The 19,709-nt window shown below is 48.4% G+C and overlaps 3 protein-coding genes across 3 annotated transcripts; 2 read left to right on the top strand and 1 right to left on the bottom strand.

Annotated features, from left to right (window-relative positions):
• Nucleotides 1–727: 727 nt before the first annotated feature.
• On the top strand, nt 728–4,142 carry cops9 (COP9 signalosome subunit 9). The gene is made up of 3 exons (XM_084475392.1): nt 728–899; nt 1,655–1,727; nt 3,913–4,142. Exons 1-3 carry the CDS (start codon nt 837–839, stop codon nt 3,948–3,950), a joined length of 174 nt encoding a protein of 57 aa, XP_084331518.1. The 5' UTR covers nt 728–836; the 3' UTR covers nt 3,951–4,142.
• Nucleotides 4,143–6,327: 2,185 nt separating this feature from the next.
• Nucleotides 6,328–14,224, top strand: and1 (actinodin1; the record flags this gene model as incomplete). The annotated part of the gene is made up of 6 exons (XM_084475212.1): nt 6,328–6,355; nt 10,122–10,166; nt 10,473–10,618; nt 11,184–11,591; nt 12,114–12,368; nt 12,992–14,224. The coding sequence occupies 6 exons, from the start codon at nt 6,328–6,330 to the stop codon at nt 14,222–14,224; spliced, it is 2,115 nt and encodes a 704-aa protein (XP_084331338.1).
• A 1,013-nt stretch (nt 14,225–15,237) lies between these two features.
• On the bottom strand, nt 15,238–19,228 carry timm21 (translocase of inner mitochondrial membrane 21). The gene is made up of 6 exons (XM_084475402.1): nt 18,743–19,228; nt 18,580–18,642; nt 18,381–18,478; nt 17,887–17,960; nt 16,221–16,326; nt 15,238–15,587 (listed from the first exon to the last, which is right to left on the bottom strand). Exons 1-6 carry the CDS (start codon nt 19,005–19,007, stop codon nt 15,495–15,497), a joined length of 699 nt encoding a protein of 232 aa, XP_084331528.1. The 5' UTR covers nt 19,008–19,228; the 3' UTR covers nt 15,238–15,494.
• Nucleotides 19,229–19,709: the final 481 nt, after the last annotated feature.

Raw genomic sequence — 19,709 nt, 5'->3', positions numbered from 1 at the left:
AGTTTTAATTTGTAAAAAATATGTATGTAATTATGTAATGGTTTACATATTAAAGTGAAGTACATTTATCTTTATGAATCAAACGTAGGATATGAGTAGGAGGTCTTAAATAACAACAGAAAACCAATGTATTACAACGTAACTTGCAAATACAACTTTTAAAATAATGGTGAGTTGAGCATTTCAAGGTTTTCCAGTGTAATATAGTACTACATGCAATGGCATTAATAGGCCTATATGTGTAACTTATCTAGCATAGATTAAAAATATATATATATGTCCCATAGTGTCATATGCATTATAAAATAAACCTTTTCTGTGGAATTGAATTTGTGGCTTTTTTTCAATGTGTTCTCTCCATAATTTTTCTATACCTCATTTTTCTCATTTGTTTATTCTCTCCATCCTTTTCTATACCTCAAGTTTCTAAAATTTTCCAGCGATCTTATTGGCTGGAAAAGAATTTGAGAAAAAATAGGTACAGAAAAATTTGGGAGAATAAAAAAACGAGAAAAAGGAGGTCTATAAAAATGATGGATTGAATAAAGAAATCGAGAAAAAGGATAGGAGAAAAAATAAGATAGATAATAGATAATATGATAGATTATAGATAATAATGGAAAGAATATAAAATCGAGACAAAGGAGGTATAGAAAAACGCCTCCACCGCGGACCTTCCAGCGTCGGGCTCCGGGGTCCAGTCGGAGCTTTTTGAGTGTGACACCCGACGGCGCCGTTTTGTTTACGTGCTCGGTGACAGTCTGACCGAATCCACCTACTCGACGTCAACTAAACCCCATTAAACCGTATTCACTCCGGATTAACTGGACGTCGCCATGAAGCCAGCGGTGGACGAGATGTTCCCGGAGGGCGCAGGGCCCTACGTGGACCTGGAGGAGGTGGGTTCGCTCTGCGGTTCTATGATCTGAGACTGAGCGATGAAAGCTGAAGCGATGAAAGCTATATATATATACACACACACACACACACACACACACACACACACACACACACACACACACACACACACACACACACACACACATGTGCTCAATGGTTATAATACCTACAGATGTTGGTTCCAATATACTCCTGTCACCTGTCATATGTTTACATCAGGGTTAGTATTGGTGTAAGATAACCACTGGGTTCATCTCTGCACTGGGGTCCCCAAAGGGTCCACTGTCTGGGGGTCCATGGCCCGGGGGTCCAATGTCTGGGGGTCCACGGCCCCAAAGTGTCCACTGTCTGGGGGTCCACGGCCCCAAAGGGTCCACTGTCTGGGGGTCCACGGCCCCAAAGGGTCCACTGTCTGGGGGTCCACGGCCCCAAAGGGTCCACTGTCTGGGGGTCCACGGCCCTAAAGGCCTTTGAGGTGAACCCATATGGCTATCCCATTAAACCAACATGAAGATAGTAAAAGCCCACTTGTAAAATAAGCCTAGTCACTAGAATGTTTGAACACATCCAGTGAGTTAGGCCTGTGTAGGCACACACCTTTCTAGATACTAAAGTCTTCATCCAACACGAAATGGATGCTGTCATCAGATTATATTTATTTTTGATGTATTTCAATTATATATATTGAGTGTATGATATTTTCTATCTTGCCGAGGAGATGTTTTAGTCGGTGTGTTGTACCTCTCTCCTGCAGGCAGGGGGCAGCAGCGGGCTGCTCATGGACCTCGCTGCCAATGAGAAGGCAGTGCACCTCGACTTCTTCAACGGTGAAAAACATTTCTTTCTGTCCACTCGGCAACATCTGCTCTCTGCGCACATAGTCCTTGTTACTAAAGGGTGGAGCTGTCACATTTACTCTTCTCAAGGACATGGCAAACAATGACATTTACATTACCACACACTTACACTGTGAAACTAGCAAGAGCCCAGAAAAGTGAAACCCAAGATTTTGTTAATGTTCAATTAAGGTATCCTTTTAGTTTGCTAATTGAACCAATTTATCCTCAATAATGATGTGTTGTGTAGAGTATCTTTGTACTTATTTGTATTGCCTACATATGTCAACACCAGTCAAACCTTTTCCAAGGACCTACTCACCCTTAATGCTCCAAGCCTGTAAACCCATATTTTACCAGCTCATGTTTAATCAGCATGCACATACACACACTCACACGAACATACACACACACGTGTGCGTGTGTGTGTGTGTGTGTTTTTCCAGTCCTGCAGTGAGGGTTAGAGGCACTGCCGTTTATGACCCAGAAAAGAGCTGATCAGTCCAAAGAGAGAGAGAGAGAGAGAGAGAGAGAGAGAGAGAGAGAGAGAGAGAGAGAGAGAGAGAGAGAGAGAGAGAGAGAGAGAGAGAGAGAGAGAGAGAGAGGAGAGAGAGAGAGAGAGGAGAGAGAGAGAAGGAGAGAGAGTGAGAGAGAGAGAGAGAGAGAGAGAGAGATGTACGCAGACAGATTGGTTGGTACTGGATGAGGACAGAGGTAATGAGAGGGAGAGGGGGAGAGAGACATATGAATGAGTAGGGAAAAGGAGAGCGAGCTAGGGGGAGAAAAAGGGAGGCAGGTAGACAAGGGAGGTACGGAGCGTTTGTGTGTTTGAAGGAGTTTTATTGGTGCTTTCAGCCTGAGACTCTGCGGGACACCTCGCCAGTCAGCCACTTTGACCACACTTTAAAACACACAAGCACACGCACACACACACACACTGTCAGAGCTAAGCCAAGCGCAGGACATTGAGGCAGGCCACAGAGCTAAAGGAAACGGTCTTTGAATGACTTAACAGGAGAGAACAGGATGGCAAGATAAACAAGATAAACAGGGCAGGCAGACGAGCTGGTTGGCGGGTAAACGTGGACCTGAAGACAAAAGGTTAGACGACAGAAACACCAGGACGACGCTCCACTAGAACTCGCGAGACGGACATGGAAGGAAGTCAAGACGATGTGGAGGTTGAAGTGAAGCCAGGGTAAAAGTACCGCAGTTGTGTAGTTCACATTACGTGATAGCTGGAGACCACGCCCTCACACACACACGCGTACGCACACACACACACACAGGCAGTCGGAGGCAGTGCGACACTATAATCCCCGTACATGAATGCTATGATCCTGTATTGCTGATGTCAAACGGGCCACTGGTACGAGTTCAGAGAATCCAGCGGGACGTTAGATTCACGTCTCGGGCTGACCGGCCCACGCCACCGCCCCACGGGTCACCAGCGGCTCCTCTGGACGGGCTGATTAGGGCTGGGGGCCGTCCAGCGCCGCCCCCCCCCCCCCCCCCCCCCCCCCCCCAACACCGGGGGCCACTGCTCCAGTGTCTCCTGGATGATTACTTTCTGGGCCAATTAAACTCCCCCACCCCCCTTCACTTCACTTCCTGCTTCCGACAGCACCATGACGATCGGCGATAAACAAAGTTGAGAGAGAGGCAAACGGTTCATAGTGTGAGAAGATAGAGAGCGAGGAGGTAGAATTGGACTAGTTAGTAGTTAGTAGCTAGTTAGATTGCCTGCTTGATTTTATTTAGTGTGAGGCAGATATCTGGTTTGTCACTGTAGAGTCGTTATGTCATCACTTCAGTGTTAACTCATTCACACCATTTCCCACTCGTTTATGGAGGTAAAATGAGAAGGTGTGGATTATGATGTAAAGGTCTTAACGTCGTTCATTTATTTATGTCTTGTTGCTTTAAATGGAGCTTGCAGTGTTTGGCATAAGGCCTACAAACACTGATGTTTAACTGATCATTGACTATCATAGGATTTGTGGGGCCAGTCCTAACCTTGTTGTTCTTCTGTGGTGTGTGTGTGTGTGTGTGTGTGTGTGTGTGTGTGTGTGTGTGTGTGTGTGTGTGTGTGTGTGTGTGTGTGTGTGTGTGTGTGTGTGTGTGTGTGTGTGTGTGTGTGTGTGTGTGTGTGTGTGTGTGTGTGTGACGTCTGCAGACTTCGAGGACCTGTTCGACGATGACGACCTGCAGTGATGACGCCATTGCCACCGCACCTCGGCCTCCATGCTGTGTGTGTGTACGTGCATGCGCAACACGTGTGTGTGTGTGGTCGTTTTGTGTGTGTGTGTTTATGTGTACATTCAGAATCATGAAACATAGCGATAATTATCCAAACCTCCTTGTTCGCAACTTTGCTGAAATAAAGATTACTTTTTTCTAACCTTTTCATATTTTTCGTACTTCTTTACTCCTAGAGACAGAGCAGAACCAGGTGTGTTGTTGAATTCTGGAGATCCCACACATTCCGGCTCGGGAGAAAATTATGAGTATGCTTCATGTCGCTTTCGTGTTCGAATCCGCTCCACCGGCAGGAATGGATTGCAGGTTAGCCGTCGCGGCGGCGCAACACCTGTTAGCCCAACGTAATTACACACACACACACACACACACACACACACACACACACACACACACACACACACACACACACACACACACACACACACACACACACACACACACACACACACACACACGATGGAGGACGCTGACCGCTTAATGTTTCGCTGGGGCAGGACGAGGCAGGAAAACGTGCCGAGCCGACAAAGGTGTATAAAAGAAAGGCTGTTGACATGTGGAGACGCCGGTCGTGGTCTGATCCCTGTGTCTGGGTCAACGCCCAGCGGGGGCGACTCTTTCTCAAGCCCAGAACCAGGCCGCTTTAGTGAGTTTTGTGTGCTTTTCACGGAGGGCCTTGACTAATGGTTATGTTTATGTTTATTATCCTCATCGAAACAAAATCTGTATCGTTGCATCGCCAATAAATACTTCTACTTGTTGCCAAGTATCATGTGCTGGCAACCCTTTAACAAGAATAAGAATAAAATAATACCTAATAATATGGGTAAGCAAAATTACCCAATTTTGGGTCACCAAGGAACCAAAAAAATACACAAATTAAGACACATCTGTTGCAGTGTTGGTAAAGCGGGCAGATTTACCCCAAACAGGGAAACAGCGTCCCAGCTCATTTAAATTTACAAGAAGCAGGCAGGAAATGCTTAGGAGAAAAGTGCTGTGTGTGTGTGTGTGTGTGTGTGTGTGTGTGTGTGTGTGTGTGTGTGTGTTGTGCATTAAATCCAGAGTGTGGTTACCTATGGTAACAGTAAGGTTTAAACTAAAAAACTAAAATACAACCACAGCAGTTTACACCTTAACTTCAGCAGTTTATTATAATAAAATAACATATACCATTCTCTAAATTCTATTATTCAGCTTACATACTTAACAAATATAACTTGTGAACTTGCTTTCATATAATGATCACCTTCCAAGGACTTCTACCTTCCACTTCTACTATTGTTAAAATAACTACAATTATTAATCAGGAGACAGACGCAGTGAAACGTTGATGGATTTGGAGCTTGCTCTGGTGTGTGTGTGTGTGTGTGTGTGAGATACTTGCAAGCCTGAACACAGTTTAACTGAGGAGGGAACTGTAGTTTATGAAATTCCTCCATGTGTAGACCAGCTGTCACTGAGTGTGTGTGTGTGTGTGTGTGCATGTTTGTGCGTGTGTGTGTGTGTTTTGACAGTAAGAGTGTTCCCCTTCATTAGTTCCTTCTGTTTCCCTTCTTTCTCTTCTCATCCTTTAGTTATTGTGTGTGTGTGTGTGTGTGTGTGTTGGAGGATTAACCGTCAACCAATCACAACATGAGTCATGTGTGGGGGGATCATTAACTTTAGATTTCTCATCACCCCTCTCTTCCTCTTTCTTCTTCCTCTCTCCACGTCTCCATCTCTCTCTTGGCCCCTCCCACCTTCCCTCTCTTCCTGGCGTTAATTACGGTGGCTCCTAATTGGTCAAAGTCTTTTTTTTTTTAAGACTCCTCCACCAATGGCGTTCCACGTTCCCTTGGTTTTCGCACAGGAGATCAAAATGAGTGTGTGTGCGCTGTTCTGTGTTGTTTTGTGTGTGTGTGTGTGTGTGTGTGTGTGTGTGTGTGTGTGTTAACAGTAATGAACAGTGCGTGTGTGTGTGTGTGTTGGACGACGCCTCTGGTTTAAAACCTGCCCTGCATCCCTCTGGCCGGGCAGTCAGTCAGAAGGCCACCTCCAGGAACGCTCTCTCCTCCCAAACTCAGTTCTCCCAGCCAGCCTCCACATCCCCTCCCTCCCAGGGTGGACAGGACCCCGGCCTGCGTTGATCCTCGTCCCACCGCCACCAGCGCCCTCTGGACCCCCGGACCGTTGAACACAGGTACGAGAGGCTCCACTCAGGGCCAGAGGCTGCTGATAGGATAAGATAATCCTTTATTATTCCCACAGTGGGGACATGTGCAGGGTTACAGTAGCAAAGAGGATAGTGCAAATAACATAACAGTAGTGCAAAATATAGAAATAATGGACCATGTACAACATGCAGCAGGTCGCTGTCGGTGAGCAGATCATGCAGATGGATGATTGTCCTTAAGGAGCAGACGTGGGGGTTAGGGATTTTTGCTCCGGGTCATGATAGTCTTTACCCTTAGGTACTTAGGTCCCCCTAATGTGTGCCTGAGGGAATCCTTGAGCAATATGCCACAACCCATACCTGTTCCTTAATGAAGTGTGTCTGAAGATATTCACTGTAAGTGGCATTGGCTGTTAGAAGGACGACATAATCGCTGTGAATGGGATCAAACCCAGAACCTTTGTGGTGGGAGTCAGCGTGACTACCTCCCGGGCTCCGGGCTGTATGAACTGCACTTAGCAGCAGTGGGTCAATTTCAGGAACTCGCTGGGCTCTCAAGTTCAGGTGGAAGTGCGGTTGGAATAGCTGCAGCACCTGGTGCTCTGTTACAACGGAGCTGTGAACCCAGAACCTTCCGGATGTCGGTGAATACTCGTTAAAGCCTCGGCTCCTTCCCAAGGTCCTGCAGACCTCATGAGACTCTGGCTTCTAACCGGCAGTTCAATGAGACCAAAGCGACCGAATGCAGATAGGTTCCATATCCCCTGTTTCTATTGCAGGGAATTCATGGCTTGTTGACGATTATCTTCAAAAATGTTGTTATCTGGATCAATTTAGATAAATGAGTCAATATCATCAGATCTATTTATTCTAACTCCCTTATCTATTATTTATTATTATATAAACGACAGCTGTTCTGCCTCAGAAACAAAAGGGTGTTTGACTCCTCTATCACTGTGGACGGGTCTGTTTGATGGTACATGATGACGTGGAGTCTCCGGTTAGAACTAGTAGATGAACCGGCCGGTGTGTGTGTGTGTGTGTGTGTTCCTGCAGGAGCAGGAGGAGGTGAAGCCATGGCTGGAAGGAGGAGACTGTCTGTCTCCTGCATGTTCCTCACAGCGCTGGTCGCAGTTCTGCTGATGCCTGGTGAGTACACACACACACACGCACACGCACACGCACACAGACACACACAAACCGCACACACATACGCACACGCACGCACACACATACAAACACACACACAGACACAAATGCATGCGTATACAGAAACACGTATGCGCACAAGGACATGGCATGCACACACACACAAACACATAGGCACACATGTACACACTTGTGCGTACACACACACACACACACACACACACACGCATAAACACATACATCCACACATTTGTGTTTGTGTTCCTGCAGTAAGGGTTACTGACACGATTGTTAAAGACCCAGAAAAAAACATCATGTGCAATAGTTCACAGTCAATGATGTGGGACATCTTGCAGCTGCATTATGAACTCGTCAAAGATAAACTGCCATTTGTGTCATAAAATGTATTTATCACTTTATTATTTCTGTATAGATATGTGTCAGATTAGAGACAATTTTACAAACTTGAATAGAAGAAATATTTAAAAAGTGGCAAGTACAAAGTGTAATCAATTTTATAATGAGACTTCCAATGACATCTTAGAAGAGTTCATTAAAGATTTACATCAAAACATTGAGCAACCTCTTTGTTGTTATACCACCTAAGGTGTCTCTGGGTCTGTCTTCTATGTTTCAAAATTCAAGATGCTTTTCGGAACTATTTCCAACTCTTTGAGTTCTGCTCTATAACAGTTGTAAGTTCGGAACATAAATCAAATTCCCGTCAAGGTTGAAATCTGGTTGGCTGACATTGGTTGGAGATGACTGGGATGATATCTCACAATGGGAAGCCATCTCCTCGTTTCAATACATCTCACCTCCCGCTGGCCTTCAGCTTGATCTTGTCATCACTCGACATATAAAGGCGCGTGTGTGTGAGGTTTCTGTGTGTGTGTGTGTGTGTGTGAGTGTGTTGAAATCCGTAGGAAAATCCATTTTAGGGAAAACTTCTGTGTGTGTTTCTAATATGGGGTAACACAATTAAAGTCTGTTTTTTTTTCTCCTGGTTACAGATGGTAGTGGGGGGGGGGGGCAGCAGTAAAGATGGAGGGGGAGGAGGAGGTGGGAATTACAGGGAGGGGGTGAGGGTAAACTCTGAGCCTTAACTCAGCGCTTCTGCTCCTGTAAAAGATTATAACCTGTCAGCAACAGCCCCCCGTCTCCTCCTCTCTCTCCCACACACACACACACGCACGCACGCACGCACGCACGCACGCACGCACGCACGCACGCACGCATGCACGCACACACACACACACGCACGCACACTGCTTCCAGATGTGTCCGCTGATGTTTTTTTCTTTACAGGCTCGTTAAAAACCATCCAGCGGCCTGAGACAGCAGCCAGTAGAGCCACTCCCCCTCCTCACCTTTACTGTCTCTCTCTCTCTCTCTCTCTCTCTCTCTCTCTAGGTCTCTCTCTCTCTCTCTCTCGCTTTTGCTCTCGCTCTCTCTCTCTCTCTCAATTTCGATTCAATTCAAAAAAGCTTTAATGACACGAGAAACAAACGTTAACATCGCCAGAGCAGGTGAACAATTAGGAGGTCACAGTATAAAACATTAAATACAAGATATATATACATATCAAATATGAGAATATTAAAGCCTCAATATATAAAAAGTCAAATGTGGAATACCGGTAGGCCTACTATAAAAATTTCAGTACCTCCTATAAACACGAATCTCTCTCTTTCTCCCCCTGCCTCCCCCTCTCTCTCTGTTTGAAACAGACACCTTTACTGTGGTCTTTAACGCTCCATGCTCAACCTTGACGATGCTGTTAACACAAGTCTCTCACGCTGCTGCTGGCCTCATTCTCTCTGTTGCTCCCTTTCCTCCATCCATTCGTCCTTGTTTTCTTCTATCCACCTTTCTTCCATCCCTCTCCCCTACCTCTCCTCTTCTCCCTCATCTTTCCTTCCTTCCCTCCCTCTCCTCCTCTCCGTCTCTCCTTTCTTCCTCAGTAGAAGTTAAATATCTTTAGTTTTACTTTTGTTTTTTTACTGAAAACTTTGCAGTCTTGCGACCTGAAGATTCTTCAAACTCCTCATTGTTGCTCCACCCCCCACTTTTTAACCCCCCCCCAACCACCCACCCTCTCCTGTAAAGTATGAGCAGCTTTCCCCCTTGTATAGATGAAAGGAGCAGACATGAATCTGTTGCCTACTGGGGAAACAGGGTTGAACTGGGTGTGGGTAGTAGTGTGTGTGTGTGTGTGTGTCCCTGGACAACCCTGAAACACACATATCCATCCATCATAATCCTCCATCCCCACACTCAGACACACAATTATCCATCATCAATCCCTTCATCCGCACACACACATCAATCCGTCCAGTCATAAGAACACTGACACCCACACACATCCATTCATAAGATCATGTACACACTGACACACCAAACCACAAACGCATCCATCCATCCATCCACACACACAAGCATACACACTCACTGACTCACCCACCCACCCCCTCACCCAGGCAGACCTGGTACTCTAGGGGCTCTCCAGGGCCGGCGCTCAGCGGGGAGTTCCCAAATAAAAGAACAAAGAGCCTCAGAAGTCTGTCGCTCTGGGCTAGCCCAATTACCTTGCCCATTACACTGTGTGTGTATGTGTGTGTGTGTGTGTGGCAGAGAGGCGGTTGACGGTCCTTGATGTTTTTATTAAAACCTTGTTTTTTTATGATACATTTTCAACAATGTGTTTGTAATTATTTGAAGTACTCCATAGAACGTGTCCATTATTCCACGACGGGGTCATATTAGATGAGTATTGAGTTATTCGGTTGATTTTGATGAATATGTTTGTTTTGTCCTTTCAGATTTATCGTCCGCAGGGCCGGTTGGAACCAAGACCAAGAGAGAAGGTGAATATATATATTACATATGTATGTTTTATTATAACTAACATGAGGGTGTCTGTGGTTGTAAAACTTGCTGCACAAACTACTGAAGAAACGTTATCATGTTGACATGTCATGCACTCACACCTAAGAGTGTCGTCGAGTGGTCGCAAGTTCATCTCTCCCCATAAATGCTACACAAATACAAACGTCCTGACTTGGTGTGTGTGTGTGTGTGTGTGTGTGTGTGTGTGTGTGTGTGTGTGTGTGTGTGTGTGTGTGTGTGTGTGTGTGTGTGTGTGTGTGTGTGTGTGTGTGTGTGTGTCCCAGCGGGAGCCAGTCTTCAGGAGAGGGCAGCAGATCAGGCTTCCAGCAGACAGCTGGTGAGGAACAGGAGGAACATCAGCTGGTACAAGCAGCACGCCGACTTCTGGAGCTGGTACAAGTACTTCACTGACAACGGGAACCAGGAGGCGGTGAGGCTGCCCTACGCACACGCACGCACACACACACATATTTACACACAGACACACGCACGTGCGCACACACACACACAAGCCACAGACACGCTCGCACACACACACACAAACGTACACACAGACAGACGCACGTGCACACACACACACACACACACACACACACACAAAGACACAGACACGCGCATACACACACACACACAGACATGCGTGTATATATATACACACACACACACACACACAGACACACGCACGTGCGCACACACAGACACAGACACACACACAAACTATAACCTGCACTCAACTACAGAAATACTGACCTGCATGCACACTTAATAATCCCACTAGCTCACGTACACACACACACATTTGAACCTGCACACACACACACACACACAGACACACACTCGCCCAAGGACATAGCTACTGTATTTGTACTTTGATCCTGATGAAAGTCCTCAACCCCTTTTGCTCTCTGGTGGTTTTCCCCCCTCCTTACCCCTCCCTCCCCCTCCCTCCCCCTCTCCTCTCCCCCCCCCCCGCCCCCTCCTCCCCCGCACTCCAGGTGCAAGAGCTGGACCGGATCTACCTGGCCTACCTGCAGAACAAGAACCGGGCCGAGGGCCGGCGCTCCTACAAGGCCTACCTCAGCCACCTGGGGGACATCTACAAGTCCTGCGCCGACTCCGAGGACCCCAAGTGCGTGGCGACCCACACCACCCGGCCCACCCCGGAGCCCCCCAAGCCGGCGCCCGTCAAGACCTGCGACCCCACCAAGGACGCCCACTGCCTGTACGCCGCCCTGCTGCAGGGCAAGAGCCCCTACCTGCCCCTGGTGCTGCCCGCCGCCAAGGCCGCCCCCGCCCCCCCGGCCGCCCCCGCCCCAGTCTACGCCCGCGGCCCCGCACCCGCCACGGACCCCCGGTCCGGGTACTACTACTACTCCCCATCCGTGCAGCCCTTCCTCACTAAGGTACCCCTCGCCCGCCGTCTGGTTTTGAGTGTCGTTCCTGCTCATGTGAGGAACCCTCTGCCTCGCTCTGCCTTGAGGTAGGGGTGAGGTGAGGGGTGTAGTTCATTGCTGCGTGTAGTTTCTGAAACTCTGGTTCTTACCTTAGAAGGTGCTGGGTTTGATCCCCAAAAGGTCCACCGGAGAAACGAGGCATTCAAGATGCCTAACCCCTCCCCCGTTCCAAAATGAGCTGCATCTAACTATTGTGTCATTTCATTGATGATGATTAATCAATGATTCGATATGATATCACTGCACTTAGACACGCTTTAGCATTAAAAATAAAATAACAGCAAATATTTCAAATTAAATAACGAACTGATCTCATGGCTTTGCTACCATTAGGTCTTCCCCGTGTGCTAGGCTGGCTAACTTCCTGTTGCAGCCGATCCGTCTAGCCTCGCTAGCAATAGCCCTGCTGTGCGTGCCTTGCTCACTTCCTCCCTTGGTCCCGCCCCCCCCCCCCCCCCCCCCCCCCGACAGGAGCAGAAGGCGGAGCTTCTGCGCATCTGCTCGCCGGAGGACGTGGAGTGCCTGCAGTACCACCTAAAGGCCGCCTTCGGGTACAAGCCCGCCGCCGGACCCCTCCCCTCCTATGCCCACCTGGGCTGTGACCCCAAGAAAGACCCCGGCTGCCAGCCCCAGCTGGTGCAAAAGGCCCCGTCCGGGGTCTACCTGAAGTACCCCAACTGTGACCCCCTCAGGGACCCCCGCTGTGCCTACCAAGCCGCCCTCTCGGTAGGAGCTTTAAATTCACTTCAATTCTATTTGATTTGTGTAGCCCTTAAAAGGTGACCATATGTTATAGATTCTATATTCCGCCACCAGGTGTGAGTGTGATAAGCCGCTACAAGCCGTTTTGAAAATCAGCCTCAGGTGGGCGTGTCCACCTAGATGTGTGACGGATAGACGAGCAACGTTGGCTACAGTCCACCGGGCGGGCTGGTGGACTGATCCATCCAGCACACATCTAGGGGGACACGCCCACCTGTGATGTCAGAAGAGGCCGATTTTCAAAGCGGCTTGTAACGGATAATCCCACTCACACCTGGTGGTATAATATGGGATCCTTTAATCACAGGTACAGTCTCAAAGGGTGTTACAGGAGTCACATTTATGAAAAAAATAGTGGTCAAGGGTTTGAGTCCAAGCCCAAAGAGGGATTCTGTTCAAGTGGAGCAAGATGACCCTAAATCTCTAATTAATGAAAATATATACACTTTACCATAAGCCACATTGGACTAGCCTGGTGAGATCCGGAACTCGGCTGAACTGCTGCTCATGTGTTCTCCTCTTGTTGATTGCGTCTTCCGATCGGTTAACCGTCCCTGTGACTCCCCCTCCCTGCGGTCCCCGTCCAGGCGCCCCGGGCCCCCAGCCCCCCGGCCCGCGCCGGCCCTGGGTCCTGCAACCCCCTGACGGAGGAGGGCTGCAACCCCCTCACCGCCACCAGGTTCTCCAGCCCGCCGGCGAAGTACCAGGACGAGCAGAGGGAGGAGGAGGAGGAGGAGGCCGCCTCCTCCGCCGCCCTCCGGGCCGCGCCGGCCGAGCGGCGTGGCGACCCCTACGCCGCGTTCAGAGACGCCTTCGCCCACGCCCACGCCAACAGAGCCCCCGACCCCTACGCCGCGTACCGCCAGGCTGGTGGCCAGGCCGCGGCGCACGCTAACGACCCCTACGCCATGTACCGCCAGGCCGCGGCGCAGGCCAACGACCCCTACGCCATGTACCGCCAGGCTCCCACCCCAGCTCCGGCTAACGACCCCTACGCCATGTACCGCCAGGCACCCGCTCAAGCCAACGATCCTTACGCCATGTACCGCCAGGCCTCCTCACAGGAGAACGACCCCTACGCCATGTACCGCGGCCAGGCCCCCGCCCCGGCCCCGACCAATGACCCCTACGCCATGCTACGCCGGCTCATGTCTCAAGCGCGGTCCAACGACCCCCACGCCCCGCGCATGGGCCCCGCCGCCGCCGCCGCGTCGGAGGCCAACGACCCCTTCGCCGCTCTCCGCGAGGCGTCGCGCCACGCCCAGGGCCCGTACGGCGCCCGGCAGAGCGCCTACGAGCAGCCCGCCCAGCCGGAGCAGCAGCAGCACCCCCTGGGCCCGCCCGGTAAGACCAAGGAGGGCTACGACTGCTACATCGGCTACGACCGCGAGTGCTACGCCGTGAGGGCCGCCGAGCCGCGCGCCGGCCCCGGGGCCCGCCCCCACCCGGCCGAGCCCTACGAGCCGCACCTCAACGCCGACGGCTCCCGGAACGGCGTCATGGAGCCCAGCAACCCCGACTGCGACCCGGAGTACGACCGGGACTGCCGCCTGCGGCGCTACGAGCAGGAGGAGGCGGCGGCGGCGGAGCCGGAGACGCAGCACCCGGAGGAGGAGGAGGAGGAGAGCTACCGCCAGGGGGCGACGGAGAGCGAGATGGAGCCCTACCAGAGCGGCCAGGAGGAGCCCTACATGCCCTACCCCCAGCAGCAGGCACCCCAGGGCCTACCCAGCTTCCAGGACATGCTGAGGGGCTACGGCGACCAGTTCGCCGAGCGAGGAGACCACAGGGCCTACGCTGACGACTACCGCCAGAAATAAACAAACACTCACCATGTTTTAAAAGGATTGGACTCAACACCACAACCAGTATGCCCTGTAGCTTAGCATGTGCCTGAGGAAAGCCTCGTGGATCGGACGTGTTTATCGGCGTCCAGTCTGACCGGATTTTGGACACGGTGGGTTAGTCTAGGGAGTGTCTGTGCGAAACACACACCGCTACGTCGTACGCGATACATCGTACGCAACGCGCAAACGTGTACCGATGTGAGCATTCAACGCTAAACAGAAATAAACACTGAAGAACATACAAACATGTATATGTACACATCACTCGATGCAATTCACACCAATGCAGCTGACAGGCATGCATACATGTACATACGCCTGTCGTCTGAAGACTCCTCATGCATCAAACGTGCTCTTTCCCTCTCTTCTTCCTCCGCTGGACTATATAGTAAGCCCGCAATCACCCTCAGCTTCACTTTTTCCGCTTTTCAGTAAAGTGTTTGTAGTTATTGATCGATGATGGAATTACTTAATGTTTTGTTTGTATTTTTTTTTCCACTTTGAATGTTTTAATAAAAGCTTTAGAAAATGGTTTACCTTCTCATTTCATGCGGATGCTGCACCTCGTTGCAAGATCTTGAGAGATCTTGCAAGATCTTGAGAGAAGAGATTGATGGATGGATGAATGCGCTCTCTAGTTCTCCAGTGTTATGGCATTAATACCAGCAGCAATTCCTGAGCTGGCCACTAGGGGGGGGGGGGCAAGAGAGCAGATGTATGCTAGCACTGGAAGGGTGCAAGGGCAGAAACGTTGCCCTGTTACCTAAAATAAGACGTAATTTAGAGCAAATGTGTATAGAAGCCGTTCTAACGAAAACACACCTGTGACCACATAGCACAGCTGGTAGCCTAGTGTCAGATACGTTGAGGCTGTGATTCTAGAAGAGCTAGTGGCGTTGCTTTGTACGAGACTGAGCTATAGAGCTGTATTATTAGAATCATTGACCACATAACAAAGTATAGGTTACGTATTCAGTAACACAATCACAAATTCACATACAATTTATTTAGATCTACATAAGGATTTAGTTCACAAAAGGTGTTAACATGTCCCAATTCATTCATACGAATACTTAATAAAATGTAATGGACATGAGGCTGAACATCAATGAGATTCATAGCATTTACAAAATCAACACAGTTCTCCATTAGATATTCTTTCATTGGAATATTCACACAGAAACCTGCGGTGACTTCAGTAGAGAACGTTCGGACACCTTCCATTACACCGGTCGGTTACACATCATCGATTATCCTCCACGACGATGGTGCGTCTGGGGTAGGCGTCCACGTCCACAAAGATGTACCGGAACTCGTACTTTCCGGTTTCAATATTCTGGAGGAGGACAAAAGAAAAAAACAATGTTGTCGCTTGATTAGCGTTAGCACAATGTAGCATATTTCAAAAGACAAGGAATTATTTAAGCTGTAGTATAAAATCAGTAGTCGAGTTGTTTTTTGAAAGTGGAAGCTTAAGGCAACTTTCTGTAAATCAACGACTTCAATCTTCAATCAATGACTTGCCATGTCTATAAAGCGTGGAACACACTGGCCCAACCGTTGGCCATCTGAAACGTTTGGGGAGACTCTGACGAGTTCGGGAACAAATCTGTTCAGTGTGTTCAGCTGTGTTGGAAGCTTTTGGAAGCGCGCGTACGGTGTCTGTTCCGATTCAACATGCAAAGTCTGAGAGTGTTGGCGGGTGAGGATTGGAGCCATCGGATACTCAGCGTGGTGTGTGGGAGGGGCGCACCAGCGCCACCCAATGTTAAGGAGACTTATTGCATCTCGCGCAAAGCGCAGAATGTACACGTTGCTGTGTGGTTGGCAGTAGTCTTGGAGGTGTGTTTCAATGCAGTTTTCGGGTCAGACAGAGGCTACGGAGCGGTGGGATAAAGGCAGCTGGCCGGTGGTTTGAGTCTGGCAGTGTGTGGTCCCCTTAAAACAACAACAGCTACAGAAGACAAACCTCTTTGGATTCTGAATGAACGGTTCCTTTCACGCCTGGCTCTGATCCCTCGATATAAAACTTGAGTCTCATGTGCTTCAGGCCGTCCTTCAGGAACTCAGAGTGGCTGGAGAGGAGAGCGGAGAGAGTCGGTTAATGTCCCTGGTGAAGCACATACTCAGTCACCGCTACTGTGAATGGAAGCACTTGTTTAACGAGTCTTTCTTGTGCCAGTAAAAGACTAAATCATGAATAACTCTACAAATATAAGGGCCATATGCGCAATCTGGAGCCCTATGAATAGATAACACATGGGAGAGAATGGATTGAGTGCATTCCTCTTGTATCCATGACGAGGTTGAGAGCAAACTCACAAAATCGCTTAGCTTTCTTTGCTTAATATAAAGAACCATCTGATATCATCTATTGAATGATCAGAAAGACTGAAACACTCTCTCTCTGCTACACCTAACACCTATAGAGAGAGGACACAGTGTTTAGCGGCGATACAATGTGTTGAATGTAGAAAAATATGAAACTTGACTTCTCCTTTGAAAGCTCATGGAATAGCTTGAGAATAAAATGTAGGTCAACAATTTGGACACCAGGGGGATGTCATTCACCCAGCTAAAGCCAAAGCTTAACTAGGTAACTTGGTGTCAACAGCTCAACAAGATATTAAATATGCAGTGACTAGCCTTTCTCACCCTTTCCTGATCTGAACAAGAATACAAAATGTAGCTGCGAGCAGCAATGAGGGGGCCAAGCAGAATAGGACTCCATAAACTAATTTGTAGAATAGACCAGAGTAGCCACAGCAACAAGATAGATCTACGTCAGACACACGGCCTTCAGCACTTTGAACAAGTTTCATGTCAAAAAATAAAAGATTGACTGAGATATGATCACACTCGCTGTGGTTTTAATGCCCCCCTAGAGGTCAAATGTCACCAAATGCCTTGGGCATCGTCAGGATAGGGTCATAAGACTATGAGCCAAGTTTGGTTTGGACACATGAAAGCCTTGCAGATATGAGCTCACTTCCTGTTTGACGTCCCCCTGAGGTCAAAGGTCACCAAATTGTTTGGGTGTCCCCGGGATGATGTCATGAGTCTACGTACCAAGTTTGGTTATGATGTCAAAGGGCTGCTGAGAAATTGGCTTACTTCCTGTTTGTCGGCTTCAATGTCAAATATGATTGGCTGTTGCGGCCAAACAGTTTCGAATTTGAAAAAACCTTTGAGACCTTGTGTGGTGCATGGTCTGAACATCATCTGAGCCAAGTTTCGAGATGATTGGACAAAAATTGTCATAGGAGAGGTATTTTGAAGGTTTTTGACATAAACCAACTACATGGGTGCGTTGAACTTGGCTTGGCCCAAGGATTCCAATGATGCAATGTTTGTGAATATTGGATAAATGGGTCAAAAGTTATAAACATGAATACATGTCCAACTTTGACCTGTTGGTGGCGCTAGAGCTCATGAGCTAGCCACCTCAAATTTGCTGTGAGGGGTCATGGGACTGTGCTGAATCAGTGTGCCAAATTTCACAACTTTTTACCATGGCGTTCTATGGGCTTTCCCATGGCAGGAAAATAATAATAGGAAAACGTAGAATAACAATGGTTGTCTTGCAGCTTCGCCGCTTGACCCCCAATTAGAAATGAAACCGCTGCAGCCCCTACCTGACATGTTGTCTCCTCTGCCGTCGGCTCATCTCCCCGTAGCATTTGATTGGCTCCCCAAATGCACCAATCACCTACAAGAAGGAAGGAATGGATGGACACACGGCACACTCATCCATCCAAACAGATGATTATACACACGAACAATAGGAGGAGTCTAAACCCGAAGACCTCTCCCCACTGTCCGGCCTCACAGCCTGCTCTTCATTATTAAACATGATTCATACTTTTTGGTTTGCAATAGTAATATCAACCTCTCAAACCGAGGTGCCCGGCTTTGTTAAGCCATCCTGTGTAATGTATTTGAAAACTTTTGATTATGTACATGCCAGCCCTCAGGTGAACCGGCTATATTCTTAGTTAACCCTCATATATATATGGGCTTTTGGTGTGTATATTATGAGTTGAAGAGCACTATGCACTATGCTGCTGTAATTCGCTTTAGTAAGTCTGATGAATAACACCCAGTGTAATACAAATACAGATTAGCTTACCTCTGGGTTTGACTTGAGTTTGTCAAAAGCTTTTCCATACACTTTATTCGGACTGCTTGTAGAGAACAGCTCCTGGAACACGACATACAATAGTCCCCCTAAAACACACGGACATGGTTCCATTAGATACATGGGTACGAGAATGCCAGCATAAGAGCCCTTTCATTTGAAACGTGGTTCCTCAATTGAGCGTGGTCACCTGTCACTCCGAGCCCAATGACCACAACGATCAGGTACGTGAAGTCTCTGCCCGCGTCCTTGACTGCAACACAACACAATCACACAAAACATAGTGCCAGAGTCTCCAAGACCACTATCCCTTATCCCTTTATCATGCATATGACCGTCTTATTCAGGCGTACCTTTCTGCGCAGTTGAAGGTTTAACTCCACCTTGATGTCTAGAGACGGATACCTTGCCACTGTCTCTCTGCGGGCTGCTTTGGTTTCTCTGACGGGAGTCGAGGGACAGATCGCGCCTCTGTGCGTGCAGCCAGGTGCAGCCGGCGCGCGCCTCCGTCCTCAGGTCCAGATGTGTGCGCGCGCCCTTCCATGGCTGCACGAGCCACTGTGTTGTTGTCCTTTGCAAATGCTGACGGGCAGCTTTGAAGATCAAAGTGTAGACCATGGCTTTATCCTGTTGACCTGCAGATCGGTCCGCTCTGAGTGGACCGCGGACAGCGGAAACAGGCGGTTTGTCTTCCAGCAAGGAGTCGTGGCTTCGATGGAAGTTTTTGCAAATGATCGACCATACTAGGATGTTATTTTGTTTTAATACATACTTTTCAAAGCATGTGTACGTGCCAGACTCAGGACTGATCTTGTGCCGTTCTTGTGGTTGTCACTCTTTGTGGCGCTTGCGTTCTACGTCATAGCAGGAGGGGATTGTGGGAGACCGAGTTCTGCATGGGGGCCGATGAAATAGGAACCGATAAACCATTGTCCAAATCTTCATTATATCACTTTATTGAAAACATTCGTTCCAGCATTTCTTCATGGTATCAATAGATGCTCTTATATTAAACATATTAAATAATATAAAATGGGTGAGATGGATGGAGGTAACATTCAGATTATCTTTTCCACAGGTGTGTGTGTGTGTGTGTGTGTGTGTGTGTGTGTGTGTGTGTGTGTGTGTGTGTGTGTGTGTGTGTGTGTGTGTGTGTGTGTGTGTGTGTGTGTGTGTGTGTGTGTGTGTGTGTGTGTGTGTGTGTGTGTGTGTGTGGTCCAACTAAATGTTTTGGTCAAATTAAATTAAATAACTAATCCAAATAAAATAAAATAACAAAATAAACCCTGAAATAGGCTTTTAAATGTAAAAATACGTGAT

This window comes from Micromesistius poutassou, assembly GCF_964030765.1.
Source record: "Micromesistius poutassou genome assembly, chromosome: 11".
NCBI lineage: Eukaryota > Metazoa > Chordata > Actinopteri > Gadiformes > Gadidae > Micromesistius > Micromesistius poutassou.
Note: the sequence above shows the minus strand (reverse complement) of the source record. Positions and strands in the feature narration are given on the sequence as shown.